This window comes from Prosopis cineraria, unplaced genomic scaffold (assembly GCF_029017545.1).
Source record: "Prosopis cineraria cultivar Desert tree isolate PC_DT_omini unplaced genomic scaffold, ASM2901754v1 PC2, whole genome shotgun sequence".
Taxonomy (NCBI): domain Eukaryota; kingdom Viridiplantae; phylum Streptophyta; class Magnoliopsida; order Fabales; family Fabaceae; genus Prosopis; species Prosopis cineraria.
Genome location: NW_026555333.1, coordinates 32,752,934 through 32,777,116, shown reverse-complemented (window position 1 = coordinate 32,777,116; position 24,183 = coordinate 32,752,934). Strand labels below are relative to the sequence as shown.

The 24,183-nt window shown below is 42.6% G+C and overlaps 1 protein-coding gene across 1 annotated transcript in view; it reads right to left on the bottom strand.

The window, feature by feature from the left end:
- Positions 1–9,431: 9,431 nt before the first annotated feature.
- The window catches only part of LOC129302709 (uncharacterized), a 30,422-nt gene continuing 15,670 nt past the window's right edge, over positions 9,432–24,183 (bottom strand). Inside the window, exons 3-5 of the mRNA XM_054941604.1 lie at positions 16,466–16,577; positions 16,114–16,181; positions 9,432–10,626 (exon numbers count right to left, since the gene is read on the bottom strand). Coding sequence (XP_054797579.1) covers positions 16,157–16,181; positions 16,466–16,577 — 137 coding nt within the window. The 3' untranslated portion in view covers positions 9,432–10,626; positions 16,114–16,156. The remainder of the gene's footprint in view (positions 10,627–16,113; positions 16,182–16,465; positions 16,578–24,183) is intronic.

Below are 24,183 nucleotides of genomic sequence, written 5' to 3'. Positions count from 1 at the left end.
CAATCAAATGGTTTTTTGCTTCAAAACTAATTTAAGTTAAAGAAAGCAACATCTCAAAAGTTCAAACTTCAAATGTAAAAACTAAGATCATCTTCAAAACTCAAGATTGCTCATAAAACAAAAGGTTTTTTTTTTTTTCAAAAACACACTTTCCCCCACACTAAAACAATGCATTTTCCCTAATGCATGCAAAACACATAATGGCAAGAATTAAATGAAATCTGTACAGCATATAAAAGTGTGGAAAAAGGTCAAATTTTTTTTTAAAAAAACACCACTATGCAGCAAGGAAATAAAGGAAAACAAAGAAACGACAAAAACTAACATAACTAAGGAAAAGGAATTTCATTTTTCTTTTTTTTAACCTAATGAATCAGGTTGCATCTCCCCCCACACTTGAACTCAAAATGATATTCACAAACACAAACACAAGCAATGAATGGTGTACCACATGTGTACATATGTGACAGCAAGCATATCCCAATTAGTACTCCACTTGTGTGCTTTGTGAATCACTCAAATTAATCAAAAAGAAATAAGAAGGAGAGATATAACCTTTGAAGACTCATGGAGGATCTTTGAATCTCATTTCAGCAAGCAATGTGGAAGATTCACCCTCATGAAATTTCTTGCACAAGAGGCCATTTGCCTTGAATGTTAAGCCACTTTGAAGATCTTTGAGGGTGATAGTGCCATAGTCAAAAATTTCCTCCACAATGTAAGGGCCCTCCCATTTGGATTGAAGTTTGCCACCAATGAGCTTGAGCCTTGTCTTGAACTTAAGCACTTTATCTCCCACTTGAAAATGCTTCCTCAAAATACATTTATCATGAATGAATTTTGCTCTTTCCTTGTACAATTTAGAGCTCTCATATGCTTCCAATATCAACTCCTCCAATTCTTAAAGTTGGAGCTTCCTTGAGGCAGCTACACCCTCCTTACCAAATGCATAAGCCTTCACAACCTAATAGGCTTTGTGCTCAATCTCCACCGGGAGGTGACATTACTTACCATAGACCACCCTAAATGGAGACATCGCAATAAGTGTCTTGAAGGCGGTCCGGTATGCCTAAAGAGCCTCCTCAAGTCTTGAGCTCCAATCCTTCCTATTCGGTCTCACAATCTTTTGGAGGATTGATTTGATCTCCTTGTTCGAACACTCGGCCAACTTATTTGTTTGAGGATGATATGGGGTTGCTACCTTGTGTAGAACACCATATTTCTAAAGCAAAGAAGAGATAGTCTTGTTGCAAAAGTGTGTCCCTTGGTTTATGATGATTGCTTTTGGGATGCCAAACCTATAAAACACATGAGACAAAAGAAACTTTGCCATAATTTTGGCATTAGTTCTAGTGGGGATAGCCTTAACCCACGTAGAAGCAAAATCAACACAAAGCAATATATATTAACAACTATTAGAAGAGGGAAAAGGACCCATAAAATCCATACCCTAAACATCAAAGATCTCACAAAATATAATGGCTACCCGTGGCATTTCATGTCTCTTTCCCAAACTCCCAAAATGTTGACATGCATGACATGCTTTGCAAAATTGATGTGCGTCTTGAAAAAGAGATGGCCAATATAAACCACAATCTAAGACCTTCTGCCTGGTCCTCCTAACCCTAAAATGACCACCACATGCATAAGTATGACACATCCTCAAAACATCATCAATCTCAACATCAGGGACACGTCTCCTAATGACACCATCACTACACAATCTCCAAAGAGTAGGTGAATCCCAAACATAGTATCTACTTTCCCTAGCAAGCCTCTCCGTAGCATGTCTAGCAATTCCATTTGGAAACACATTATGCACCAACAAATTGACCAAATCAGAATACCAAACAACATCATGGGAAGAAATAGCACATAATGACTCATCACAAGGGAAATCAAAAGAGGAATTCACCATAATAGAGTCATAAGGCAATCGAATCAAGTGATCCGCCATATGATTTATTGCTCCACTCTTATCAATGATCTCCAAATTAAACTCTTGAAGTAGAAGCATCCATCTAAGAAAATGTGGCTTGGTGTCCTTCTTTAAAAGGTACTTGAGCATTATACAATCCAAAAGGCATTCTTGAACATAAATTTGACATCTTTTTGAAGTAATTGAGACAAGGGATGTGCAATCTTTGAAAAATCTTTAATAAATCTTCTATAAAAACCCACATGGCCAAGGAAAGATCTCAAGTCCTTGACATTAGTTAGATAGAGTAGAGATGAAATCACTTCAATTTTGGCCCTATCCATCTCAATGCCACGGCTTGAAACTAAGTGGCCCAATACAATCCGTTGCTCAACCATAAAATGGCACTTATCAAAGTTCAAAATCAAGTTCTTCTCCACACATCTAGCAAGGGCTTTATTAATATTTCTCAAGCAAGAAGAATAAGAATCCCCATGAATTGTGAAATCATCCATGAACACTTCCATGCAATTTTCAATAAAATCACTAAAAATACCAAACATGCATCTTTGGAAGGTCCCTAGAGCGTTACACAATCCAAAAGGCATTCTTCTATATGCAAAGGTACCAAATGGGCAAGTGAAAGTGGTTTTGTGTTGATCAACCGGATCAACGTAAATCTGAAAATAACCACTATATTCATCAAGAAAGCAATAATGAGATTTCCCCCCTAATCTTTCTAACATTTGATCAATAAATGGGAGAGGGAAATGGTCTTTCTTGGTTTGCCTCATTCAACCTCTTATAATCAATGCATACCCTCTAACTATTTTATACCCTAGTAGGAATCAATTCATCATGTTCATTCTTTACCACAGTAATTCTACTCTTCTTGGGCACAACTTGCACTGGAGACACCCATTCACTATCACTAATAGGATAGATTATACCTGCACTCAAGAGTTTGGTGACCTCCTTCTTTACCACATCAAGTATGAGAGGATTCAACCTCCTTTGTGGCTGCCTAATAGCCTTAGCATTTTCCTCCAACATGATCCTATGTGTGCAAGTTTGAGGGCTAATTCTAGGAATGTCTCCAAGTATCTACCCGATACCCTCAATGTTCTTCCTCACTACATGACACAACAAAGACTCTTCCATAGGGGTTAGTGAAGAAGAAACAATAATAGGAAGTTGATTACATTTCTTAAGTAAGAATACTTTAAGATGTGAAGGAAGTGACTTCAACTCTAGATTGGGTGGCTCAATGATGCTTGGAGGGATCTTTTGCACTTGAATTTGCCTTGCTAGATCCATGTCTTCCTCTTTAAGTGGCATGTCCAAGCTTCTCACAGCTGTTGTGTGAAAAATTTCGTCCAGATTGACTTGCTTGGTTCTAACTTTGTGCCTCACGTCCAGATCTAATTGGCTTGCTCCAGAATTAATTCCAGGTTTGGCTAGATCTGATTCTGGAGTTTCAGCACCAATTTGCACGCCCCTTAGATCATTAACAGCCCTAAAATCACTTTGTTCATGCTTTTGTTCATTAGGCATAAAAGGATCAAAGCTGTCAAAATTTCTAGAATTAAATTCACTAGAAGAAATCAAATAATGTGATGAAATATGACATGTAAAAGATGAACTAGGGTCATCATTAGATGCAATTTCACTCTCATCACTTGATTCAATTGCTAAATCAACAGAATTTTCAGAATTGATACTCAAATCATCAAACTCATCTAATACAAGCAAATCACTCAAGGAAGCATGTGTTTGGTCATGTGAAGAACTAGACAACACAAGTGCTTCAAATGGAGTGCAAGTAGATGAGTTTGGCATGTCAAGTGTGCTACCATTCAAATGCTCATGCTCAAGTGAATGCAATTCATCTTCATTTTTCAAATTAGATAAAATTAACATTATGTTATTGCAATTCACACAAATAGAGTCATGAGTGCATGAACAAGTGAAACTAGGCAAAGATGCAACATTATCCAAGCTAGGATGCATAGAAACCTCATCAATGATTCTATCAAGTATATCATCAATGCAATCCACAAAATGAAGGCTATAATCAACATAAGGTTGGAAACGCCTGTCACACGCTTGCCTTGGGTTGCCAAAGCCTATTCTTACTGTTCCAACACTTGCCACGAGGCCGCCCAAGTGTTCCTACAGTCGACAAGAGCATGCACGAGGTTGCCAACGCTTCTGTGGGCCTTGCCAACACTTGCCACAATCTTGTGTGAGTTTGCAAACGCCTATCACACGCTTGCCTTGCGTTGCCAGAGCCTGTTCTTACCTTGTGAACACTTGCCACGAGCCCACCCTAGGTTGCCAACACTTGGTAAGAGCATGCACGAGGCTACCAACGCTTCCATGGGCCTAGCCAACACTTGCCACATTCTTGTGTGAGGTTGGAAATGCCTCTGACACGCTTGCCTTGGTTGCCAGAGCCTCTTCTTACCATGCCAACACTTGCCACAAGGCCGCCCAAGTGTTCCTACAGTCGGCAAGAGCATGCGCGAGGCTACCAACGCTTCGGTGGGCCTTGCCAACACTTGCCACAATCTTGCATGAGGTTGCAAATGCCTGTCACATGATTGCCTTGCATTGGTAGAGCCTGTTCTTACCTTGCAAACACTTGCCACGAGCTTGCCCTAGGTTGCCAACACTTGGAAAGAGCATGCACGAGGCTACCAATGCTTCCGTAGGCCTAGCCAATACTTGCCACAATCTTGCTTGAGGTTGGAAATGACACGCTTGCCTTCCATTGCCAAAGCCTATTCTTACCTGGCCAACACTTGCCACGAGCCCGCCCAAGATTGCCAACACTTGGGAAGAGCATGTACGAGGCTGCCAATGCTTCTGTGGGCCTTGACAACACTTGCCACAATCTTGCGTGAGGTTGGAAACGCCTGTCACACTGTTGCCTTGCGTTGCCAGAGCTTGTTCTTACCTTGCCAACACTTGCCACGAGCCCGCCCTAAGTTGCCAACACTTGGCATGAGCATGCACGAGGCTGCCAACGCTTCCGTGGGCCTTGCCAAAATTTGCCAATATCTTACGTGAAGTTGGAAACACCTATGACACGCTTGCCTTGCATTGCCAGAGCCTGTTCTTACCTTGCCAACACTTGCCATGAGCCCGGCCTAGGTTGCCAACACTTGGGAAGAGCATGCACGATGTTGCCAACGCTTTCGTATGCCTTGACAACACTCACCACAATGTTGCGTGAGGTTGAAAATGGTTGTCACATGCCTGCCTTGCGTTGCCAGAGCCTGTTCTTACCTTGCCAACACTTGCCATAATCTTGTGCCAGGTTGGAAATGCCTGTCACACGCTTCCCCTGCGTTGTCAGAGCCTGTTCTTACCTTGCCAACACTTGCCACAAGCCCGCCCTAGGTTGCCAATACTTGGGAAGAGCATGCACGATGTTGCCAACGCTTTTGTATGCCTTGACAACACTCACCACAATGTTATGTGAGGTTGAAAATGGCTGTCACATGCTTGCCTTGCGTTGCCAAAGCCTGTTCTTACCTTGCCAACACTTGCCACAATCTTGCGCCAGGTTGGAAATGCCTGTCACACGCTTCCCCTACGTTGCCAGAGCCTGTTCTTACCTTGCCAACACTTGCCACAAGCCCGCCCTAGGTTGCCAACACTTGGGAAGAGCATGCATGATGTTGCCAACGCTTTCATATGCCTTGACAACACTCAACACAATGTTGCGTGAGGTTGAAAATGGCTGTCACACGCTTGCCTTGCGTTGCCAAAGCCTGTTCTTACCTTGCCAATACTTGCCACAATATTGTGCCAGGTTGGAAATGCCTGTCACACGCTTCCCCTGCGTTACCAGAGCCTGTTCTTACCTTGCCAACACTTGCCACGAGCCTACCCTAGGTTGCCAACACTTGGGAAGACCATGCATGATGGTTCCAACGCTTTTGTGGGCCTTGACAACACTTGCCACAATCTTGTGTAAGGTTGGAAATGCCTGTCACACACTTGCCTTGCGTTGCCAGAGCCTGTTCTTACCTTGCCAACACTTGCTACGAGCCTGCCCTAGGTGGCCATCACTTGGGAAGATCATGCATGATGTTGCCAACACTATCGTGGGCCTTGACAACACTTGCCACAGCCTTGTGTGAGGTTGGAAATACCTATCACATGCTTGCCTTGCATTGCCAGAGCCTGTTCTTACCTTGGCAACACTTGCCACAATCATGCGTGAGGTTGGAAACGCCTGTCACACGCTTGCCTTGCGTTGCCAGTGCCTTTTCTTACCTTGCCAACACTTGCCACGAGCCGTCCTTTAGTTGCGGACACTTGGGAAGAGCATGCATGATGTTTCCAACGCTTCCGTGGGCCTTGACAACACTTGCCACAATCTTGCGTGAGGTTGAAAACACCTGTGACATGCTTGCCTTGCCATGCCAGAGCCTGTTCTTACCTTGCCAACACTTGCCACGAGCCCCCCTTGGTTGCGGACACTTGGGAAGAGTATGCACAATGTTTCCAGTGCTTCCGTGGGCCTTGACAACACTTATCACAATCTTGCATGAGGTTAAAAACGCCTATGACACGCTTGCCTTGCCTTGCCAGAGCCTATTCTTACCTTGCCAATACTTGCCACGAGCCCGCCCTAGGTTGCCAACACTTAGGAAGAGCATGCACGATGGTGCCAATGCTTCCGTAGGCCTTGACAACACTTGCCACAATCTTGCGTGAGGTTGGAAACGCCTGTCACACGCTTGCCTTGCCTTGCCAGAGCCTGTTCTTACCTTGCAAACACTTACCACGAGCCCACCCTAGGTTTTCAACACTTGGCAAGAGCATGCACGATGCTGCTAATGCTTCCTTGGGCCTTGCCAACGCTTGCGACAATCTTGCGTGAGGTTGGAAAAGCCTGTCATGGACTTGCCTCGTGTTGCCAAAGCTTGTTCTTACCTTGCCAACACTTGCCACGAGCCCGCTCAAGATTGCCAACACTTGGGAAGAGCATTTATGAGGCTGCCAATGCTTCCGTGGGCCTTGCCAATGCTTCCTACAATCTTACGTGAGGTTGAAAATGCCTGTCACATGCTTGCCTTGCGTTTGCAGAGCCTGTTCTTACCTTACCAACACTTGCCACGAGCCCGCCAGGTTGGAAATGCCTGTGACACACTTGCCTTTTGCCAGAGCCTATTCTTACCTTGCCAACACTTCCCACGAGCTTACCCTAGGTTGCCCACACTTGGCAAGAGCATGCACGATGCTGCCAACGCTTCCGTGGGCCTTGTCAACACTTGCCACAATCTTGCGTGAGGTTAGAAAGGCCTGTCACACGCTTGCCTTGCGTTGCCGAGCCTGTTCTTACCATGCCAATACTTGCCACGAGCTCGCCCTAAGTTGCCAACATTTGGGAAGAGCACGCACGATGTTGCCAACGATTTAGTACACCTTGACAACACTTGCCACAATCTTGCGTGAGGTTGGAAATGCTTGTCACACGGTTGCCTTGTGTTGCCAGAGCCTGTTCTTACCTTGCCAATACTTGCCACGAGCCCTACTAAGTTGCCAACACTTAGGAAGCGCATGCACAATACTGCCAACGCTTCCGTGGGCCTTGCCAACACTTGCCAGAATCTTGCGTGAGTTGGAAATGCCTCTCACATGCTTGCCTTGCGTTGCCAGTGCCTATTCTTACCTTGCCAACACTTGCCACGAGCCCTCCCTTAGTTGCCGACACTTGGGAAAAGCATACATGATGGTTCCAATGCTTCTGTGGGCCTTAACAACACTTGCCACAATCTTGCATGAGGTTGGAAACGCCTGTGACATGCTTGCCTTGTGTTGCCAGAGCCTGTTCTTACCTTGCCAACACTTGCCACGAGCTCGCCCACGGTTGCCAACACTCAGCACCAGCATGCACGAGGCTGCCAACGCTTCCGTGGGCCTTGCCAATGCTTCGCACAATCTTGCGTGAGGTTGAAAATGCCAGTCACATGCTTGCCTTGCATTTCCAGAGCTTGTTCTTACCTTGCTAACACTTGCCACGAGCTTGCTAGGTTAGAAACGCCTATGACACGCTTGCGTTTTGCCAGAGCCTGTTCTTACCTTGCCAACACTTTCCACGAGCTCGCCCTAGGTTGCCTACACTTGGCAAGAGCATGCACGATGCTGCCAATGCTTCTGTGGGCCTTGCCAACACTTGCCATAATCTTGCGTGAGGTTGGAAACGCCTGTCACACGTTTTCCTTGCATTGCCAGTGCCTATTCTTACCTGGCCAACACTTGCCATGAGCCCACCTTAGGTTGCCAACACTTGCCACGAGCTCGCCCTAGGTTGCCTACACTTGCCAAGAGCATGCAAGAGGCTGCCAATGCTTCTGTGGGCCTTGCCAACACTTGCCACAATCTTGTGCGAGGTTGAAAACTCCTGTGACATGCTTGCATTGCATTGCCAGAGCCTGTTCTTACCGTGCTAACACTTGTCACGAACCCGCCCTTGGTTGCGAACCCTTAGGAAGAGCATGCACGAGGCTGCCAACGCTACTGTGGGCCTTGCAATCACCTGCCACAATCTAACGTGAGGTTGGAAACGCCTGTGACACGCTTGCATTGCATTGCCAGAGCCTGTTCTTACCGTGCCAACACTTTCCACGAGCCCACCCTAGGTTGCCAACATTTAGGAAGAGCATGCACGATGGTGCCAATGCTTCCGTAGGCCTTAACAATACTTGCCACAATCTTGCATGAGGCTAAAAATGCCTGTGACATGCTTGCCTTGCATTGCCAGAGCCTATTCTTACCATTCCAACACTTACCACGAGCCCGCCCTACGTTGCCAACACTTGCAAGAGCATGCACGATGCTGCCATTGCTTCCGTGAACCTTAACAACATTTGCTACAATCTTGTGTGAGGTTGAAAACGCCTGTCACATGCTTGCCTTACGTTGCTAGAGCCTGTTCTTACCATGCCAACACTTGCCACAGGCCCGCTGATGAAACCTTAAGTCGCTTTAGGCCATCAATGAAAATTAGAATGTAGTCGGGAGCATTCTAAGTCATCTCCCAAGAGAGCAATGCATAAAATTATGGTTCAATTGTCAACAAATTAAGGGAATGAAGATATGTTTCAGCTATGTCTAGAATACAAGAACTAAATGTTTGTAATTTTCTGATTTAAATGTATTGATGTGAATGAATGAGATGATGAGCTCAAATTAGAATCCCTTGTGATATATCCTTGAATTCCAGAATTGCAACCATAAATGTAATGACAATTAGCTTAATGAAAAACACTCTAAAACCTTTAAAGTGTTATGAAATATTGCATCCAATGATCATTATGAATTTAAGCCAAGTGGAGTGAAATTGACAATGTAAATAAGCCTTGTTCATAGCCATTCAATTTAGACCAAATTAAATGGTAGAAAAACTTCTCAAACCATATTCATATAAACACATATGGATCTAGCTTGAAATATGGAGAAATCTGAACAAGAATATCAAGAACATATGAACACATTCAAGAACACTCAATTGAATTCACACATTCCAGAACTAAAATACAAAATCAAATATCAATCCAACATCCACAACTTCAATCTAACATATAATTGGAATCAAAATCACAATCCAACCTGAACAATAATTTCGAATCCTTGAAAGAAAATAGAAGAAATTGCACAATTGAAATTACAAATAAGGAAGGCAATTCTGAAATACTAAAATCACAAGTTCATCTTCCTTGAATCTCAATGAAAAATCAGCCTCTCATGTTCTTCATCTTCAAACCAATCAGACTTTGAACTTGAGAAGACATCTTGAATCTGGAAAATATGTGACTAAATATGGACGAAATTAATGCTGGAATTGGAAAAATGAGAAACGAAATTGATGAAAGAATGGGGAAGAGAATGACACAAGGTGGAAGAATCAAAGAGGAGAGATAAGAAACAAGTCTGGACAGAGGAAGAACATGAACGAAAATTGAAGAAAAAAAATGATGAAGGAAATGAAGGAACAAATCTGGAATGATGGAATTGATAATGAACACTTGATGAACAATCTGGATTAAGGATGGAAGAAAAATGAAATTGGATGGGGAATTAATGCTGGAAAAACGAACTTGGAGCTGGAAATGGAGGAGAACCAGATCTGGAACTCCCAATACTTGAGGAATTGCGTGAATTGTAGAGGCTGAAAATGAGAGAAATCAGACCTAGAGAGAGAGGATGGATGTGTAGAATGAAGTCTCCCTCTGAAAATTTGGCTTAAGTATGAGTAACTAATTCTGATCCAATGGTGATGATTCCAAGGCCAAAAACTAAATCAGTTATTCCAGTTGGAAATAATGAATTAAAATTGAAAATTAATTCTAAAAATTAGAGGAAATGAGGCGCCAAAATGAGCTGGAGATGAGAGCATGAACAATGTGACTAAGCATGGACTATGTGACTTCATTTGAATGTTGCTTCAGCTGCCACGTGAACTTCTCATGAATCCAGATGTGAATTCACGCCTATTATGCTCTTGGCTTGCCTCATCATGATGTCATCCTAATGTTCAGCTTCCACTTCACGCACAACATGCATTTCCTTGTTTCCAATAATGATGTCATCTTATGAATTCCATGGATCAGATTACATGTGCTCTTGACTTCTCTAAAATTGTTGACCAAATCTTTGCTCCTTGATTATAAAATTGCCCTCACATGAATCTGAAAATAAAAACACAAGACTAAATAAATTTTAAAAAGACAATTAAAAGGGAAGAAAGTGAGAATTTAAACCAAAAAATCCAATCAAACATCTTAAAGTCTCAAACCATCCACCAAATAGCTTTATTAGGGTCTATGTAGTCAATGTGTGAAACATAGCTAAAAATCGGGAAACAAACCCTAATATGTACTATTTTGTGCCAAAACCCAAGTGCATAACATGTAAAATATGAAGTAGATCACCCGCCCTAAGTTGCCAACACTTGCAAGAGCAAGCACGATGGTGCCATCGCTTCCGTGGGCCTTGACAACACTTGTCACAATCTTGGGTGAGATTGAAAACGCCTGTCACACGCTTACCTTGCGTTGCCAAAGCCTGTTCTTACCTTGACAACACTTGCCACAATCTTGCGTGAGGTTGGAAATGCCTATCACACGCTTGCCTTGCATTGTCAGTGCCTGTTTTTACCTTGCCAACACTTGCCACAAGCCCGCCCAAGGTTGCCAACACTTGGCAAGAGCATGCACCATGCTGCCAACGCTTCCGTGGGCCTTGCCAACACTTGCCACCATCTTGTGTGAGGTTGGAAATGACTGTCACATGCTTTTCCAGCATGGCCAGAGCTTGCTCTTACCTTGCCAATGCTTGCCACGAGCCCGCCCTGGTTGCCAATACTTGGCAAGAGGATGCACGATGCTGCCAACGCTTTCGTAAGCCTTGCCAACACTTGCCACAATCTTACATAATGTTGCAAACGCCTGTCACATGCTTGCCTTACGTTGCCAGTGCTTGTTCTTACCTTGCTAACACTTTCCACGAGCCCGCCCTAGGGTTGCTAACACTTGGCAAGAGCATGCACGATGCTGCCAACACTTCCATGAGCCTTGCCAATACTTACCACAATCTTGTGTGACATTGGAAATGCCTTTGACATGCTTGCCTTGTGTTGTCAGAACCTGTTCTTACCAACACTTGCCACGAGCTCGCCCTAGGTTGCCAACACTTGCCAAGAGCATGCACGATGGTGCCAATACTTCCGTTGGCCTTGACAACACTTGCCACAATCTTGCGTGAGGTTGGAAATGCCTGTGACTCGCTTGCCTTGCATTTCCAAAGCCTGTTCTTACCTTGCAAACACTTGCCATGAGCCCGCCCTAGGTTGCCAACACTTGGCAAGAGCATGCACGAGGCTGCCAACGCTTCCATAGGGCTTGCCAACACTTGGCAAGAGCATGCACGAGGCTGCCAATGCTTCCGTGGGGCTTGCCAACACTTGCCACCATCTTGTGTGAGGTTGGAAATGCCTGCCACATGCTTGCCTTGCGTTGCCAAAGCTTCTTCTTACCTTGCCAACACTTGCCACGAGCCCGCCCTAGGTTGCTAACACTCAGCACCAGCATGCACGAGGTTGCCAACGCTTTCGTGGGCCTTGCCAAGACCTGCCACAATCTTGTGTGAGGTTGGAAACGCCTATCCCATGCTTGCCTTGCATTGCTAGAGCCTATTCTTACCTTGCCAACACTTGCCACGAGCCCACCCTTGGTTACCAACACTTGGGAAGAGCATGCACGATAGTGCCAATACTTTTGTGGGCCTTGACAACACTTGCCACAATCTTGCGTGAGGTTGGAAACGCCTGTCCCATGCTTGCCTTGTGTTGCCAGAGCCTTTTCTTACCTTGCCAACACTTGCCACGAGCTCGCCTTAGGTTGCCAACACTTAGCAAGAACATGCACGATACTACCAATGCTTCAGTAGGCCTTCCCAACACTTGCCACAATCTTAGGTGAGGTTGGAAATGCCTGTCACACGCTTGCCTTGCATTGCTAGAGCCTGTTCTTACCTTGCCAACACTTGCCACGAGCCCACCCTCAGTTGCCAACACTTGGCAAGAGCATGCATGAGGCTGCCAAGGCTTCCGTGGGCCTTGCAATCACTTGCCACAGTCTTGCGTGATGTTGGAAACACTTGTGACATGCTTGCCTTATGTTGTCAGAGCCTATTCGTACCAATACTTGCCATGAGCCCGCCTTAGGTTGCCGTCACGTGGCAAGAGCATGCATGATGCTGCCAATGCCTCCGTGGGCCTTGCAATCACTTGCCACAATCTTGCATGAGACTGGAAACACTTGTGACATGCTTGCCTTGTGTTGCCAGAGCCTGTTCTTACCTTGCCAACACTTTCCATGAGCCCGGCAACACTTGGCAAGAGCATGCACGATGCTGCCAATGCTTCCGTGGGCCTTGCCAACACTTGCCATAATCTTGCATGAGGTTGGAAACGCCTATCACACGCTTGCCTTGCATTGCTAGAGCCTGTTCTTACCTTGCCAACACGTGGCAGAAGCCTGCCCTAAGTTGCCAAGACTCGGCACCAGCATGCATGAGGCTGCCAATGCTTCCGTGCACGTTCCAATCACTTGCCACAATCTTGCATGAGGTTGGAAACGCTTGTCACATGCATGCCTTGCATTTCCAGAGCCTGTTCATACCTTGCTAACACTTCCCATGAGCCCACTCTAGGTTGCCAACACTTGGCAAGAACATGCACGATGCTACCAACGCTTCCGTGGGCCTTGCCAACACTTTCCACAGTCTTGCATGAGGTTGGGAATGCAAAGTTAGCCCTGTTTGCTTGGAGTGTCACTTAATAAAGGCTATGATCAACATAAGAGTTTTTCAAGCTATGAAATATGTTAAATTCAATCTTGCTGTCCAAAAACTCCATGGTAAGTTTACCTTCCTTCATGTTCAATATAGCACATGATGTCATCATAAAAGGTCTCCCAAGAATAAGTGTGCCCTGGCCTCCTACAACACATAAAAATCTGCTGGAAAAACTAAGTCCTTAACATTTACTAAGATGTCTTCCAAGAATCCCTTGGGTCAATCAAGGCACTACAATCTTAAAGACCACCAAGATTAAGGGAAGAATAAATGTGAGTAGGCATCACATTGATGGCTACCCCTAGGTCAATCAAGGCTTCTTGAGCAAACACATTCCCTATTTGACAAGGAATGGTACATGCCCTTGGATCTCTACACTTAACAGGGAGTTATGGCTTGAAGACATCACTAACATTAGGACTCATTTCAACTATAACCAATGGTTTGAATCCCCTTTTATTAGTGCACAACTCTTTCAAAAACTTTGCACACTTAGGCATGCCTTTTTTCATTTCAAGAAGTAGTATGTTCACTTCCACCTTCTTCAACATATCAAACACATCATGCCTATCTCCTTCTTGCCCTTTCTTAGCAAATCTAGTCAAGGCCTTAGGGAATGGCATATCTCTTGGAATAGGGTCCCCAATTTGATATTCTTTTGGAGGCTCTCTTCTTCCCAACACCTCTTTCTCCTTAGGCTTGCTTGGATCATTCTCATTGGCCTTAGAAGATGGATGAACCGTGGCTATTCTAGCACTGACTTGGCCTTGATTTGAGCTCAATTTCACCTCTTTTTCTTGAGCATTCAGGGCTGATCTTGCCCCATTTGCATCCTCAACTACAATGTCTTCAACAGAGTCATTCTCATCATTAATCACTTGAGGACTTAGAGAAGTAGGAGGCATGTTCTTGAGGCTATGTGAGGCACTTGGATGCACATTTAGCTTGCTGTCACAGCAAGTGGAATCACGTGAATCAGCAAGAGAAAGTGGATTTCCTTCACAAATTTGAGAATTTCTTGAAATAACCTCATTATGCTTGCTGCTATCATGGTTTGAGGCACTTGGAATGGCTTCAAGAACTCTTTCACCTTTCAACTCAATTGCACTAAGGCTCTTTGGATTGATGACAGGTTGAGTTGGGAGCTTTCCACTTCCTTGAGCTTGACTAATGCTATTTGAATTCTTAAATTGTTACACCACCAAATCAGTACTTTGTTGCTTTGATTCAAGATTGTCTAGCCTATTAAGCATCATGTCCATTTTTGATTCTGCCCTAGACATATGAGAATCAAACTTTTGGTGCATAGAAAACATAGCATCACCCATCCTCTCAAGGTAGGAGTACATTTGTTTATCACCCCTACCATCTTGAATAGGGATCACTTGAGAATTCTTAGCTTGCACAACCTTTTGGTTACCCTTGTAGCTAAAGTTAGGGTGCTGCCTCCAAGTAGGGTTATAGGTGCTCTCATAGTTAGCCTCAAAATTGTTCCTTGCCCCTTGATTATGTTGATAATTGTAGGGCCTTTATTGTTGATACATAGCCCCAACATCTTGAGCATGCATGCAATTAGAGGTGATATGCATTGTGTAATTGCGTATACCATAAATAGGAGCCACTAGAGCATTGGACATAGAAGCAATATGAGCTTGTGGAGGATTGGAAATAGACATCTTGAGAAAATCCAATTGAGAGTAGATATCCTCCAATTGGGAATTAGCAATAGAAGATTGGCCCACTTGGTGAACACCCCTTGCATCTCTTGAGCTATATTATTGGTTACTATTTTTGCAAGCTTTTTCAACAAGGTTCATGCATCATCCGATGGAAGATCTAATAGAGAGCCATTTGCAGCAGCATCTATGGTCTCTTAATCATGAATTTGCAACCCTACATGGAAATAATCAATGAGGAACTCTTTGCCCACATTTAGGTATGGACACTTTGCAAGCAATTCAAAAAACCTCATCCAATACTCATAAAGAGATTCTTGTGGGTGTTATTGAATCCCCATGATTTGCTTCCTTAGTTAAGAATACTTGGTTGGTGGAAAATATTTCTCAAGAAAGCAATTTTGCATCTCCACCCAAGAATTGATAGTCCTTGCGGCAAGAGTATTGAACCATGTGATTGCTTTGTCCTCAAGAATAAAATAGAAGACCTTGAGCATCAAATTCTCCAACTTTGCTGTGGGAGGCTTCATGGTTGAACAAACCCTCTCAAGTATTTGGAGAGGCCTATTAGGATCCTCACCTGCAAGGCCATGGAATTTTGGCAAAGCATTAATCAATGAAGGTTTGATTTCATACTCATTTTGTTCTTATAAATTCAAAAACAAGCCACTAGGTCTAAATGTGTCAGTGGGTGCTACCATCTCTCTAATACTCCTCCTAGCAAGTATTTCATGTTCATTACCATGCAATCTATCAGCCATACTGTCCAAAATCATAGAATTATCAACTATGATGTTTGGAAGAGAGAAAGATGCTAAGAACTCTAAGTATTGATCTCTAAATTTAATATAATTTTCACCAAGTTCTTTGCAAGTCCTACAAGACATATAAAGCTCAAAACACCACATAAATAGCCCTGGACCAAAGAAAAATCAAAAATTCAAAAGTAGGCCAAAATTTTGAAAACTGGCAAAATTGAAATACACTGAGGCAATATTTTTGTAAAAATTTTTCGAATGTGAAAAAGATAAAATTAGCAAAAACTCAAAACTAAAAATTTAAAGCTAAAACACTAAATTAAATTCAGGAATTTTTATAGACAAAATTTCCAAATAGGGAGAGAGTGATCATAGTTAGCCCTGCCTGCCTGGAGTGTCACTGGGAGTCAGCAGTGGACCTTATGTGCTTATTCAGTGCAGAACTCTCTGATCCTGAATCAAATTGAGCTGAAATTTTTACTTGAACCTTTCAACATATAGAAGGTTATATAGTCTAATTTTAAAGCAAATATTCATAGTCAATTCTTCCTAGTATTTTTTCAAATTAAGGTCTTCAGCACTGAAAATTCTAGTGAACCCTGTTTCAGTCAAGCAAAAATTCAACCAACTTAATGGCCAAATGAGCATTATGTTCAATAAAAACAATGTTTCTAAGTAACCAAGAACACAATCAAACAAGAATCAGCTCAAAATGATATGTCTAGCAAAAAATATACCTGTCCAAAATTCGTGCAAAATTGCTGGGCGGAGTAACCTTCACTGTCTTACAAGCACTTGAGCTATACTTGTCAGTTTTGGAACTCACGTCTAGAATCAATATTATGGTGACTATATCCAGTAGCAAACAGACCAAACAAGTGATCAAATGCTTAGAAAACACAAGTTAGCCACCACAATACAAATTCCAGAATTAAGCCAAAATGCAAAGCAAATTAAAAAAGCACTGAAACCACAATTAGTATGGCTAATTCCTCCCCAGCAACGGCACCAATTGATGAACCCTTTAGTCGCCTTAGGTTATTAAATTTTACTAGAATGTAGAAGTGAGTATTCTAGGTCATTTTCCTAGAGAGCAAAGCATACAAATCATTGTTCAAATGCCACAAATTAATCTAAATTTTCAAGTGACTAAACCAACTCTATAATGCAACAATAAATGTTTGTAAAATTTTGTTTTAGTTGTAATGAAATGAATGATGATTATGGTGAGCCCACTTCAGATTTCCTAACATTAATCATTGATTTCCAGAATTATAACATCATAAACCTTCTTGATTAACCTAAAATAGACACTTAGAAACCTCTAAGTGTGGTGCACCATTAGACTCAGTGGACACTAATGAATCTAGGTCAAGTGAACTTAAAAATTAACACTATATTCAGCCTTGTTCTACACAAGTTTCAGATCAAAACTAGTGGAAGAAAAATAGCTTAAGTCAAATTCATATAACCAATATAGATCTAACTCAAGTCTACACAAGAACTTATGAAATAACCCTAGAACATCAAGGTAAATCATAAATTCCAGAACTAAAAATAACATAAAAATCTAAATTCAACATTCATATTCTCATCAAATCTGAATTAGAATCACAAATTCCTTTAACTAAATATAGGTTCAGAATTGAATCCTCAAAGAATCAAAATAAGAACATGAATGAAATCAAGAAAATAAACAACAATTACAAAAATTGGAAATCTCATAATGTCAAGTCATCTTTCTTGGAGCTCTAAATGATTAGCCTCTCATGCTCTTCCTCTTCACTTAAACTAGACCTTGAGAAGCCTCCATAAATGTATGAAGATGAAGATGAAACCTAGAGATAAATGTGTACTGGACGAAATCTAGAGGAGAAGAAGAAAATGGATGAAAATTTGGAGGAGAATGAAGGAAGAATTCAACGTGAATGAAGGAAAAAGGAGAAGAAATGATCTGGATAGTGAGAGGATGAGAAGATGGCGTGATCTGGACAAGAAGATGAGAGAACTGAATCTGAAAAATTGGAGAGTAAATATGAACGAAAATTGAGAGAGAATATGGCTGAAGTGAGAGAGTGGGATCTGAATTATGAGGCTCCCATCTGAAAATTCAGCTTATGTATGTGTGGAAAATATGAGTGGTGATAAAACCAAAGTCGATGGTGATAAATAAAAACAAGGAAGGTCCAGATCTGAAATGAGCTGGAAAAATAGACGAAAATAAGCTAAAATGAAAATAAAAATAAGGTGAAAAATGTGGCAATGGACATGTGAACATGTATGGAAAATGTGACTCCTCCTTAGGCTCCCAATCAGCTGTCACATGTCCTCCCATTAGATCTGATCATGTCACACCTCCCATGCCTCTTCTTCACTTGATGGTGTGTCCCTTAATGCTTCCCATGCTCCTTTAATTTTTTTATTTAATTAATTCTTCCTAATTAAATTTGAATAATGGTCCTACATCATCCCTCAAATAATTCTGGAATTTGTGCCCAACAGCCCCTAAATTCTTCATCTTTATTTATTTTCTATCTCTTGAATTTCTCCAAGCATGTTGACTAGCCCTTGATCCTTGATTCCAAAATTGCCCTCACAAAATTTGAAAATAAAAACACAAGACTATTTAAATTCTAAACAAAAAGAAATAAAAAGGAAGAGAAGAGAATTAATGCCTAAGATCTCAAATTAGGATATGAAAGTGTCAAAACAATCATCAAATAGAATTATTAGGGTTCATAAAGTCAATATAGAAATGATAACTCAAAACCAGGAATTAAACCCTATTATGCACAATTTGATGTTAAAAACCAAGTGTTTTAACATGTAAAATATGAGATAGATCAATTCCCCCACACTTGAATTTTGCTCTCTAGGCAAAACTCTTTAAAAACCTAGAAAAGAAAAAAAAAACACACAAAGATGCAAGCTTTCAAGAGTAAATCCAAATTTCAAAGTGAATGCACTCAAATAAGAACTAAAATCAATGTTGCAATCTTTAGAGAAAACCTTAATACATCACAAGTAAACCATTTGCAAGAATGTAATCTTAAAGAGATATCTTACTGGATTAATGTTTCACTCAAGCACTCGGTATATAAGGGTACAAAATATCACTCAAGTTCCTTGACAAGTCATCCTACCATAGGCTTATAATCCCTCTATCTCTCCACTATTGAGATGCAATAGTTCTTAAGAATCATATGGACTTTCACAAGGATGTAATGTGCTCAATGAAAGGTAAACTTAGATTTGCATGTGAAAGGGTAGGGCTTGGCTCAAGAAACTTGTCTTGACCACAATGTAGGTATGCTCAATTTATAAGACTACTCAAAATTAAATTAAATAGATAACATAATAGGAATCATGGATGAAATGAATAATTGGCCAAGAATGGGATGAAATGATAGAGATAATAGAGATGACATGTGAATCTATAGGTAGGAACAAGTGATTCCAATAACAAGCCTAAGGAAGGTTGCTTATTCAAACTCTTTCTTTTACTTTTCTTTGATCTACTTTGGATTTCTTTTTCTCAAACATATTTTTTTCTTTCTACAATATTTTTTCATCTTTTCTGTCACTTCTTTCTTTCTTTTTCTCCTGCCTAAACCTTGCTATTCTATTTTTTTATGTTATTTTTTTTCTTTTTTTTTTTCCTTCTCAAGGCATAGCTTCCAATACTTGGATACAACTCAAAAAATGTTTCAATCATAAAAATGAAATGGTATGGCTAATATGAATGAATGAAATGGATCCCACTAGATGTTATCTACTAGTTTAATTAAAAATAGTCAATGCACATTGAAACATACTAAATGAGAATACATGCAATATATCCAAAATAGAGCCAAGTATTTAAAAATGCCAAAACAAAGAAAGGCTCTCTTTGGCTAAACAAGGGATAATCAAGTAATCAAAGGTTAGCTAAAAGGCCTTGGGCACTTTAATGATGGCCATAATCACTTTCCCTACAACCAATGCACAAGTGTAGCCTGGAGCTTTTAACATGGCTAAGTCCTGGCAAGAATGGGCGGATGAAACAAGATCATTCCTTGTAAAAGCTGCTAAGAAGATGAAGAAGTTTGCTGACAAACGAAGGCGTGCAATAGAATTCCAAGTTAGGGACATAGTAATGGTGAAACTTCTCCCACAACAATTCAAAGCCTTCAGATCAGTGCATAAAGGCTTCATTCGTAAATATGAAGGTCCTTATAAGGTAATCAAGAAGGTAGGGAAAGTCTCATATAAGTTGGATCTCCCTACTAATTTAAAGATTCATCCTGTCTTCCATGTTAGCATGTTGAAACCTTATCATGAAGATCAGGATGACCCGACGCGAGGAACATCATCACGTGCCCCACCGACCATCACTAAGGCATATGATCGAGGAGTTGAAGAGATACTTAGTCACCGAGTTGTGTGGAAAAGAGGTGTGCCACTAGACACACAATACTTGATCAAGTGGAAGGGATTGCCAGAGAGTGAAGCAACATGGGAATCTCAAAGAAATCTTTGGCAATTTGAAGAACTACTTCGATCTTATAAAGATGATGCCGTGACGAGGACGTCACTAAAATAGGTGGGGGAGAATGTGACAAAGATAGAATTTTCATGAGGTTAAGATATTCTAGAAGTTTCCGGAACGATTCAGGATAATCAAGAAGGCCCCGGAGTCTTCTGGAATACGCCGGTATGACCTCGAAAGACCTAGATATCTCTAGAGTAATGTAGAAAGCACTTGAAGCATCTAAATCATTCTAGGGATATCTTGCTCTTGTACATTCTAGTAGTCTCCTTGTAAATATCAAGATATTCCTTGTAGATATTTCTATAGAATTATCTAGACATAGAATGTACACCGTTAGATCGAATCAATCCCAACCGTCCATTAAACTCATCAATGCCACAACCAAGGGAAAAATCAAAATCCAACAAAGACTTAAACTCATCATCATCAAGTGTGATGCCTAATGGCGTATGGTCTTCATCCAATGGTGTTGCAAAAGTCACTATACTATGTTCTTCTTCTTTCTTTGGCTCTTCAACACCTGAAACTATAAAAGAAGAACTCTTCTCCAAGGATGGAGAAGGGTTAGGCACACTTGAACAAAATGTATCAACAATTCCAGAATTAATTAAATTATCAGAAGTCAAGTCATGTGGAGGCATGTCACATGAAAGAGATGAACTAGAGCCATAATAATGTACCAACATACAACCATCACTTGACTCAATCAATGATGCATAAGAAATTCCAAAATCAATTCTCAATTTGCTAGATTCATCTAAAACAAGTAAATTACTCAAAAAAGCAAAAGTATGTTCATAGGAAGAAGTAGACATAACATATGCTTCAAATGGAGTGATATAGGAGGATAAATCATGCATATCAATCATGTTTTCATGCTCATGTGAATGCAAACTATCATGCTTTTCTCAACTAGACAGATTTGAAGCAACATCTTTGCAATTCACACAAGTAAAATCATGGGTAAATGAACATGTAGAACTAGGCAAGGAATCATCATCATCCAAAAACACTTGGGTTTAGATATATTCCTAAGATTAGTAATAGGAGGCATGACATAAGGAACATGAGGAAGACTTGGCCTCTCTTGAGGAGGTTGAATCACATCAAGGTTGAATCATCCAAGTGTTGGCAGCATCGTGCATGCTCTTACCAACAGTTGGTAACCTAGGGTGAGCTCGTGGCAAGTGTTGGCAATGTAAGAACAGGCTCTGGGAATGCAAGGCAAGCGTGTGACAGGCATTTCCAACCTCATGTAAGATTGTGGCAAGTGTTGGCAAGGCCTACGGAAGCATTGGCAGCATCGTGCATGCTCTTGCAAAGTTTGGAAACCTAGGGCGGCCTCGTGGCAAGTGTTGGCAAGGTAAGAACAGGCTCTAACAACGCAAGGCAAGCATGTGACAAGCATTTCCAACCTCATGCAAGATTGTGGCAAGTCTTGGCAAAGCCCACGGAAGCATTGGCAACATCGTTCATGCTCTTTCCAAGTGTTGGAAACCTAGGGCGAGCTCATGGCAGGTGTTGGCAAGGTAAGAATAGGTTCTGGCAACGCAAGGCAAAAGTGTGACAAGCTCCTCTAACCTCATGCAAGATTGTGGCAAGTGATTTCAAGGCCCACAAAAGCATTGGTGGCCTCATGCATACTGGTGCCGAGTCTTGGCAACTTAGGGCAGGCTCGTGCCAAGTGTTGGCAAGGTAAGAACAGGCTATGGCAACGTAAGGCAAGCGTGTGACAGGCATTTTCAGCCTCATGCAAGATTGTGGCAAGTATTGGCAAGGCCCTCTGAAGCATTGGCAGCATCATGCATGCTCTTGCCAAGTGTTGGCAACCTTGGGCGGGCTCGTGGCAAATCTTGGCAATGTAAGAAAAGGCTCTGGCAATGCAAGGCAAGTGTGTGACAGGCATTTCCAACCTCAAGCAAGATTGTGTGTTGGCAAGGCCCACGGAAGTGGTGGCAGCATCGTGCATGCTCTTGCCAAGTGTTGGCAACCTAGGGCAGCCTTGTGGCAAGTGTTGGCAAGGTAAGAACAGGCTCCGACAATGCAAGGCAAGCGTGTGACGGGCACTTCCAACCTCAGGCAAGATTGTGCCAAGTGATTGCAAGGCCCACGGAAGCATTGATAGCATCATGGATGCTCTTACCAAGTGTTGGCGACTTAGGGCGGGCGCGTGGCAAGCATTGGCAAGGTAAGAATAGGCTCTGGCAACACAAGGCAAGCGTGTCACAGGCATTTCCAACATTACGCAAGATTGTGGCAAGTGTTAGCAAGGCCCAAGGAAGCCTTGGCAGCATCATGCATTCAAGAAGTAATCGAAACCTAAGGGAGGCTCATGGCAAGTGTTGGCAACATACGAACACGCTCTAGGAATGCAAGGCAGGCGTGTGACAGGCGTTTCCAATCTATTGCCAAGTGTTGGCAACCTAGGCCGGGCACGTGGCAAGTGTTGTCAAGGTAAGAACAAGCTCTGGCAACCCAAGGTAAATGTGTGATAGGCATTTTCAACCTCATGCAAGATTGTGGCAAGTGTTGGCAAGGCCCACAGAAGCATTGACAGCATCGTGCATGCTCTTGCCAAGTTTTGGCAATCTAGCGTGGGATCATGGCAAGTGTTCACAAGGTAAGAACAGGCTCTGGCAATGTAAGACAAGCGTCTGATAGGCATTTCCAACCTCACAAAAGATTGTGAAAAGTGTTGGCAAGGCCCATAGAAGCGTTGACAGCATCAAGCATGCTCTTGCCAAGTGTTGGCAACCTTGGGTGGGCTCGTGGTAAGTGTTGGTAATGTAAGAACAGGCTCTGGCAACGCAAGACAAGCATGTGACAGGCGTTCCCAACCACAAGCATGATTGTGGCAAGTGTTGGCAAGGCCCACAGAAGCGTTGGCAACATCGTGCATGCTCTTGCCAAGTTTTGGCAACCTAGGTCGGGCATGTGGCAAGTGTTGTCAAGGTAAGAACAGGCTCTGGCAACACAAGGCAAATGTGTGACAGGAGTTTCCAACCTTACGCAAGATTGTGGCAAGTGTTAGCAAGGCCCACGGAAGCGTTGGCAGCATTGTGTATGCTCTTGCCAAGTGTTCGAAACTTAGGGCGGGCTCGTGGCAAGTGTTGACAACGTACGAACAGGCTCTGGGAATGCAAGGCAAGCGTGTGACAGGCATTTCCAATCTCATGCAAGATTGTGTGTTGACAAGGCCCATGGAAGCGCTAGCAGCATCGTGGATGCTCTTGCCAAGTGTTGGCAACCTAGGCTGGGCACATGGCAAGTGTTGTCAATGTAAGAATAGGCTCTAGCAATACAAGGCAAACGTGTGACAAGTGTTTCCAACCTCACGCAAGATTGTGGCAAGTGTTGGAAAAGCCCATGGAAGCGTTGGCAACATCGTGCATGCTCTTGCCAAGTTTTGGCAATCTAGCGCGGGATTGTGACAAGTGTTCACAAGGTAAGAACAGGCTTTGGCAATGCAAGGCAAGCATCTGATAGGCGTTTCCAACCTCACAGAAGATTGTGGAAAGTGTTGGCAAGGCCCTTAGAAGTGTTGGCAGCATCGTCCATGCTCTTGCCAAGTGTTGGCAACCTTGGGTGGGCTCGTGGTAAGTGTTGGCAATATAAGAACAGGCTTTGGCAACACAAGGCAAGCATGTGACAGGCATTCCCAACCACACGCATGATTGTCGCAAGTGTTGGAAAGGCCCACGGAAGCGTTGGCAGTATCGTGCATGCTCTTGCCAAGTGTTGGCAACCTAGGGCAAGATCGTGGCAAGTGTTCAAAAGGTAGGAACTGGCTCTGGCAACGCCAGGCAAGCCTGTGACAGGTGTTTCCAATCTCACACAAGATTGTGGCAAGTGGTGGGAAGGCCCACGGAAGCATTGGCAGCATTGTGCATGCTCTTGCCAAGTGTTGGCAAACTAGGGCGGGCT